Source organism: Rhinopithecus bieti, unplaced genomic scaffold, assembly GCF_001698545.2.
Source record: "Rhinopithecus bieti isolate Rb0 unplaced genomic scaffold, ASM169854v2 scaffold_10347, whole genome shotgun sequence".
In the NCBI taxonomy this organism is placed as follows: Eukaryota; Metazoa; Chordata; class Mammalia; order Primates; family Cercopithecidae; genus Rhinopithecus; species Rhinopithecus bieti.
In genome coordinates, this window is record NW_016806836.1 from 544,288 (window position 1) to 552,149 (window position 7,862).

Here is a 7,862-nt window from a genome sequence, read left to right on the forward strand (position 1 = left end):
ATCATTAAGGAAATTAAACACCCACAAAAACACAAGAAGCTCCTGGCCTTTCAGCTGTGGCCCTTTCCCTTGAGGGAGGAGACAATTCCCTGTAATGGTGTGTCATTTCCTAGCCCCTGGAGAACAGCATGTGCTGTGACTCAGGCACCGGATGTGGGGGCAGGATTAGGGTGGGGGGCGGGTACCTGACGTGGCCTGCTGGGGAGGCCTAGTCTTGATGGAGGCTGGAAAAGGGGAGGTAAGATGGCCCTGGAGCCCCCAGCCTATTTCAGGGACTGATGCCACCATTTGGAAATTGGGAGGTGAATGTGCTTTTCGGGGACGGCCTTTGAGAGAACGGTGTCATCAGTGAATGACATGAGTTTCCAGTTCCTGGAACTCTTTTTTGGACCTTCCCCACCCCCATACCTCCATCTGCAGTTCAGGGGAAAAAAGGCAAAATTAGAGTGTACTCTTAAATTATAGACCCTAAATTAGGGAGTCCTCTTGCTACAGAGCTGAGGATGAGGCCCTCCTGGTGCAAGGCCATGTGGTGCAGAGGTTAGAAGCTGGCCCTTGGAGTCCCACTGTCTGGGTTCAAATCCCAGCACTGCTCCTTGGTAGTTTTGTGATCTCAGTCTAGTGACTTAGTGGGAACTACAGGAAGTGCATTTTGAACAGTGCCTAGAATATCGCATATAATCAAAGAAACTCTTAGCTCTCTGTGTTTTTTTTTTTTTGAGACCGAGTCTTGCTCTGTCGCCCAGGCTGGAGTGCAGTGGTGCGATCTCGGCTCACTGCAACCTTTACCTCCCTGGTTCAAGCAATTTTCCTGCCTCAGCCTCCCAAGTAGCTGGGATTACAGGCGCGTGCCACCGTGCCTGGCTAATTTTTTTTGTATTTTTAGTAGAGATGGGGTTTCACCATGTTGGCCAGACTGGTCTTGAACTCCTGACCTCAGGCAGTCTGCTGGCCTCCCAAAGTGCTGGGATTGCAGGTGTGAGCCACCACGCCCGGCTGAAACTCTTAGCTCGTTATACTCTTGGCTCAGGAAAGCTATAAGCCTGAGTTATCTTGAAGTAAGATGCCCCTTAAATCAAAGACATCCAGGAAATGCTGAGCTCCAGGATGATTTCTGGTGGATCACAAGACATAGGCTTGGGAAGGATCTCCTCACATGCTTGGTTCCTATTTTTTTTTGAGACAAAGTCTCATTCTGTTGTCCAGGCTGGAGTGCAATGGCATGATCTTGACTCACTGCAACCTCCGCCTCCTGGGTTCAAGCAATTTTCCTGCCTCAGCGTCCTGAGTAGCTGGTATTATAGGCGCCTACCATCACACTCAGTTAATTTTTGTATTTTTAGTAGAGATGGGGTTTCACCATGTTGGTCAGGCTGGTTTCGAACTCCTGACCTCGTGATCTGCCCACCTTGGCCTCCCAAAGTGCTGGAATTAGAGGCATGAGCCACCGTGCCTGGCCTCGTGCCTGGTTCTTAATACCCAGTAGACCTTCCCATATTGTTACAATTTCAGCAAAATGTCACAAGGAGGGGAAATTCTGCTGCTTTCTGCTCCATGCCAAGCTGTTTTCCTGAGTCACTGCTCTGTCCTCTCCACAAGGCTGCACTCCTCCCTCACCCACATTAACTCATTCAGAACCACTCATTTTTGTTAGGGGATGGGTGGGAGGCAGAGGGTTGTGAGTGAGCCAGCCCAGTGGGGTCACAGGTCCTATTCCCTCAGAAGGCAGCAGAAAAGTCTTTCAGATCCAGGGTGAACCAGTGATTCAGTCGACAGTGGCTGTTTGTCATTGTTCCAAGTTTATAGATGAAATGCGCTGAGCAATACATCTTGTCAGAATTAAATCATTAAAGAAGAAAAAATTGACTCAGCTTTCTGGAAAGGGTCCTTATGGAGCCTGGTTACCATGGCTACAGTCAGGCGTACACCCACCAGTCCATCATCACCAGAGGCCCAGCCCCCACTGGAGTGGGGGGCAGTTAAGTCATAATGCCACCCTGCTGTCTCATCCCTCCAAAGGATACTGAATCCAGCAGTCATTTCCTAATTCTTCTCCCTATGAGCCTTCATTGAAATCCCCTGTTGTTGACTGATGTGTCTGTTGTTTGGAACCTATCAAATTTCGACCCCTTCGATACAGCCACTGAACTCTCATCAACTCCAGGGGGAATTGGTGTGTTTGTAACAGCAAACAGAATTGGGGTTTTTATGTTTTGCTGAAGCTAGAAGGTTTGGAATATTCTCAGATGTGGGCATCCTTGGGCTAGGACCCACCTCCCCCTACCTCTTGCTGAGCAGAAACTCAGTTTCCCCCTTTGTTTCCTGGTGGGCTTGGGTGATATTCCCTTGCCAACTCTAAATCGCTTACAAGTATATTAATTTCTAGTGATTTTTTTCTTCTTTCTCATTAAATTAAATAATTTTAATGTTCAAGAGGGACTTTAACATCCTCTGGGTGCCCTGAAGTTTTTATTCATTGGAGCTGAGGACACCTTTGCAAAGGTACCTAGAAATTGCACTCCTGTAAACAATGATGACCTGTTCAAGGGTCCCTGGAGCACTGTCTGGTCTTTAAATGAGAACTTCCAGTCTAGTCCCTTTCTCCCCCTCTCTTCCCATTTTGCAGGTGAGGCCCTGAGGCCCTGAGAGGTGGAGACTTGCCTGGGGTTGTTTTCTGTTTAGCCTTATTCTCCAGCCTGGCCCCCTTGCTTGACCTCTATTCCCTGAGTCCTGAACCAACCCCTCACATAGTGTCTGGAAGGTAGAGGCCATTGGCTCTGGCTTGCCAGTGAGGAACAGGATTGTGTAGAGTTGAGAACTTAGACCCCATTTCCTAAACACATACACATACTCTAACATTTCTCAAACTAGTGTACCTCCCAGTCTTTGGGAGGACTTGTTAAAACACAGATTGCTGGGCCCTACCCCAGAGTTTCTGATTCTGTAGATCTGGAGTGGGGCCTGAGAATTTGCATTCTTTTTGTTTTGTTTTGTTTTTAAAGACAGAGTCTCTCTCTTTCACCCAGGCTGGAGTGCAGTGGTGTGCTCTCAGCTCACTGCAATCTCTGCCTCCTGGCTTCAAGTGATTCTCCCGCTTCAGCCTCCCCAGTAGTTGGGACTACAGTCGTGCACCACCACACCTGGCTGATTTTTATATTTTTAGTAGAGACAAGGTTTCACCGTCTTGGCCAGTCTGATCTCGAACTCCTGACCTCAAGTGATCTGCTTGCCTGAGCCTCCCAAGGTGCTGGGATTACAGGCGTGAGCCACAGTGCCTGACCAATTTTCTTTATTTTCCTAACGTCATCCAGGCACATGATAAATACAGTACACAAAGGTATAGAGTGAAAAATCATCCTTCCCTGGACTCCCTGCTGGCAGTCCTCCCGAGGCAACTAGTAGTCCCCAAGTCGAGCTTTGTTGTAGTTTTGTGTTCATCCAGGAATATTCTAGGTTTGTGCAAACATTGATGTGTATATTCAGTCTTTTTTGGGGAGGAATATTGGTCCATTAATGGTGCTAGATACACTTTATTTATTATTTATCTTTTTGAGACGGAGTCTCGCTCTGTCGCCCAGACTGGAGTGCATTCGTGCAATCTCGGCTCACTGAAACCTCTGCCTCCTGGGCTTGGTCAATTCTCCTGCCTCAGCCTCCCAAGTAACTGGGACTGCAGGCAAGTGCCACCACACTCAGCTAGTTTTTTGTATTTTTAATAGAGATGGGGTATCACCATGTTGGCCAGTCTGGTCTCGAACTCCTGACTTCAGGTGATTCGCTTGCCTCAACCTTCCAAAGTGCTGAGATTAACAGGTGTGAGCCACCGCCCCCAGCCTAATTTTTGTATTTTTTTGTAGATACGGGGTTTCACCATGTTGACCAGGTGTTTTTTAATCTTTTTAAATAAGTTTTACATTTTTTTAATTAAAAAATTTTTTTTTGCAGAGACAGTGTCTCTCTTTTTCACCCAGGCTGGAGTGTTCCAACATGATCATAGTTCATAATACCCTCGAACTCCTGGGCTCAAGCAGTCCTTCCTCCTCGGCCTCCCAAAGTGCTGGGATTACAGGTGTGAGCACCGTGTCCGACCATGTAACTGTAATCTATTCTTAGAGCAGTCCTCTGTTTGCAGACGTTTGTTTCAAGTGCTTTGGGTATAGCCCACAGTGCTGCAGTGCAGTCATCTTGCCTTTGCTCCTTTTCTACTATTTTGTAGAATGTGTTTCTAGAGGAGATTGTTGGGTCAAAGGCTAAGTGGAGAAAAAGTTTTCAGGAACAGTGGTGGAAGTCAGGTGAGGACCCATGTGGGAGGGAGAGGAGGTGTCTCTGGGGGAATGTGCTCACCCCGGGCTGCACCTCTCTCTCTCTCTCTTTTTTTTTTTGAGATGGAGACTTACTCTGTTGCCCAGACTGGAGTGCAGCCACGTGATCTTGGCTCACAGCAACCTCTGACTCCAGGGTTCAAGTGATTATCCTGCCCTGGCCTCCCAAGTAGCTGGGATTATGGGCATGCGCTACTACGCCTTGCTAATTTTTGTATTTTCAGTACAAAAGTACGGGGTTTCACCATGTTGGCTAGGCTGACCTCTGTGTCTCTTTTTGTGAGTTTTCCCACTAACTAGCTGCTGTGTGCCTTGGTCCAGTGCTTTGGGCTCTCTGGGCCTCCCTTTTGATGTCTGTGGTTTGATCTCTGGACTCTCAGGTCTGTTGTTAGCATTTAATTTCTACTCATGACTGGGTCTCCACACACAGCACCCTGAATATTTGTTCAGGATTGTCCAGAAGCTTTCACGGTGAGGCTGGAGAGTTCCATCTCGTGGATTGGGTTTTGGGAAAGAGTTCGTTGTCTTCCTTTGTGAATCTGCTGGAAGATGCTTTGCCTTTTCACCAAAATCAACCACTAGGAGGCCTTGCGTGAACCACATTGGATGCTGTCAGTCTGCCCTCAGTGACTCTCCTGCAGGCAGGGAGACAGATGCATCATTTAGCCTACATGCTGAGTGGTAAAACTGGGGCAGGAGCATCTTTGGTAATTGACATCTTTCCGGATTTCACGTCCCATCCCACCCCATCCTCCTATGGTCTTGGCACAGCTCACCCCTCTTGTAGTATTCGTAGCTTTCATTCCTCAGGATGTCAGTTGCACCAGGTTGTGTCATTATGTCGTCCCTAAGTTACCAAGACCACCATGCGGCATGGAGTGGATTCAAGTCCTTGGAGGTGAAGATTGAGTGGATGGTAGTAGAAGTGTACATGTGTTTATGTATTTTTTTAATCATTTTTGAGACAGAGTCTCACTTTTGTTGCCCATGCCCATGTTGCAATGGCATGATCTCAGCTCATTGCAATCTCTGCCTCCCGAGTTCAAGCAATTCTCCTGCCTCAGTCTCCCAAGTAGCTGGGATTACATGCGTTTGCCACCACACCCAGCTAATTTTTTTTGTATTTTTAGTAGAGACGGGGTTTTACCATGTTGGCCAGGCTGGTCTTGATCTTGTGACCTCCCGCCATTGTTCGTGAAAACTTTTTCTCCACTTGGCCTTTGATCCAACAGTCTCCTCTAGAAACACACTCTACAAATACAGTGGAAAAGGAGCAAAGGCAAGATGACTTCACTGTGGGGTGTACCCAAAGCACTTGAAACAAACATCTGCAAACAGAGGACTGGTTTTACCATGTTGGCGCAGCTGGTCTTGATCTCGTTACCATGGTTTTACCATGTTGGCCAGGCTGGTCTTGATCTTGTGACCTCAGATGATCCGCCTGCCTCGGCCTCCGAAGGTGCTGGGGTTTACAGGTGTGAGCCACTGTGCCTGACTGAAGTGTACATGTGTTTAAATGAAATGCTGAAAGAGGAAAACAAGGGGTGCATGAACAAGACTGGGGCTGGCATTTTCCAGGTGAGAATCCACAAGGATGTAATTTGTATTGATCTTTTTGGAGGAGGGTCTCAAACACAAGGCCCAGTGGTGGTGGGGCCACGGAAACTTCCCAGTGGGTGGGGTATGTTCTTTTCACACAGTTACAGTACATAGCCTATTAAACACGAATAAATGATGTTGTTTTCCACAAAGGAGAATGTGTGCCTTCATTTCCTTGAAGTATGTAGCCTTCCTGATCTATCTTCTTTGGTTTCCTGTTTTTGCAATCAGGCGTGGGCATGGAGAAGTCATGTTTATCTGGGGTAAGAACAACACTGGCGCCTGTGTGACTCTTGGCAGGTTGGCCTTGGTCTCATCAGCAGGGACATAGTGGGGAAGAGTGGCAATTGCGCATGTTTCCATCTAAAAGTGGGGTAGCTGTTACTCAGCTGTATCTGGTGCTTTGGGGGCCTGCAGGTCCTAATCTGTTTTTTTTTTTTTTTTTTCGAGTCGGAGGCTTGCCCTGTTGCCCAGGCTGGAGTGCAGTGGTGCAATCTCGGCTCACTGAAACCTCAGCCTCCCGGGTTCAAGCAGTTCTCCTGCCTCAGCCTCCAGAGTAGCTGGGATTAAAGGCATGTGCCAGCCACCACACCCGGCTAATTTTTGTACTCTTAGTAGAGATGGGGTTTCACCCTGTTGGCCAGGCTGGTCTTGAACTCTTGACCTTGTGATCTGCCCACTTTGGCCTCCCAAAGTGCTGTGATTACAGGTGTGAGCCACCGTGCCCAGCCCTCCTAATCTGTTTTTTTAAGAAAAGTGAAAAATCTAGGTGTTATTATATGAAGTTTCCTGATTTTTGCATCTTGGCCACAAACTAAGATTTTACAAAAATGTTATATAGGTCGAAGAAATACTTGTCTGACTGTTGAGGCAGACAGCCAAGAAGGGGGCACGTATATTCTGGGAGAATGAACACTGAAGTGGCTTCGGGAGTTGGGGGACAGAAGGCACTCTGTTCCCACACTCTGTTCCTCCACACCTCCTCCCTGTGGGGCCCAGGCCTCCCTGACTGCTTTAAAACGTGTGGTCCTGTATCTCTTTCAGATCCTGGCTCTGCAGAGAGAACAGCCCAGAAAAGAAAGTTCCCCAGCCCTCCACATTCTTCCAATGGCCACTCGCCGCAGGACACATCAACAAGCCCCATTAAAAAGAAAAAGAAACCTGGCTTACTGAACAGTAACAATAAGGAGCAGGTAAAGCAGCTGCCTGGAACCACGTCCTCACTGCCGGGACAGAGGCCAGCCAGTAGCGCTGAACCTCTCTGGGTCCTTGTAAACGCCAGCTTTCTTGGCATTGAGCTAACTGCCTTGCACTGGCTGGCATTTGCCTTGGATAAAAAAAGGTGGCTCAAAATGGGCCTGTGTAGAAATTTCCAGTGGGTTTTCAGATCTGTTTCGGGGACAGAGCAGGGACCCAGATGAGATGAGGGTATGTAATTCTTTAGGGTTTGGGGCATTTCCTTGTATTAGTTTTTTTTTTTTTTTTTTTCATGCTTTTAGGACTGTTTTTCCCTTGTGGCCTGAGGAGTTTTCCCCTCCTGGGCCATGTCCATAGGACTGGTTCTCAGCTGTATCTGGAAGTGGTTGCTTGGCTGAGGCAAGTTCCCTTCTGGCCTCAGTTTTCTCATCTGTAAAATGAAGGGTTTAGAGACCGGGCGTGGTAACTCATGCCTGTAACCCCAGCACTTTGGGAGGCTGAGGTGGGTGGATCACGAGGTCAAGAGATGGAGACCATCCTAGCCAACATGGTGAAACCCCGTCTGTACTAAAAATACAAAAAAATTAGCTGGGTGTGGTTGCATACGCCTGTAGTCCCAGCTACTCAGGAGGCTGAGGCAGGAGAAGTGCCTGAACCTGGGAGACGGAGGTTGCAGTGAGCCGAGATTGCACCACTGCACTCCAGCCTGGTGACAGAGCGAGACTCCATCTCAGAAAAAAAAAA

At 48.0% G+C, this 7,862-nt stretch overlaps 1 protein-coding gene across 1 annotated transcript in view; it reads left to right on the forward strand.

Moving 5' to 3' along the window:
- Positions 1-7,862, forward strand: part of ZMYND8 (zinc finger MYND-type containing 8) — a 152,753-nt gene that overhangs the window by 42,051 nt on the left and 102,840 nt on the right. The window contains 1 exon segment of the mRNA XM_017877885.1: positions 6,966-7,114. Within this exon segment, the coding sequence (XP_017733374.1) occupies positions 6,966-7,114 (149 nt within the window).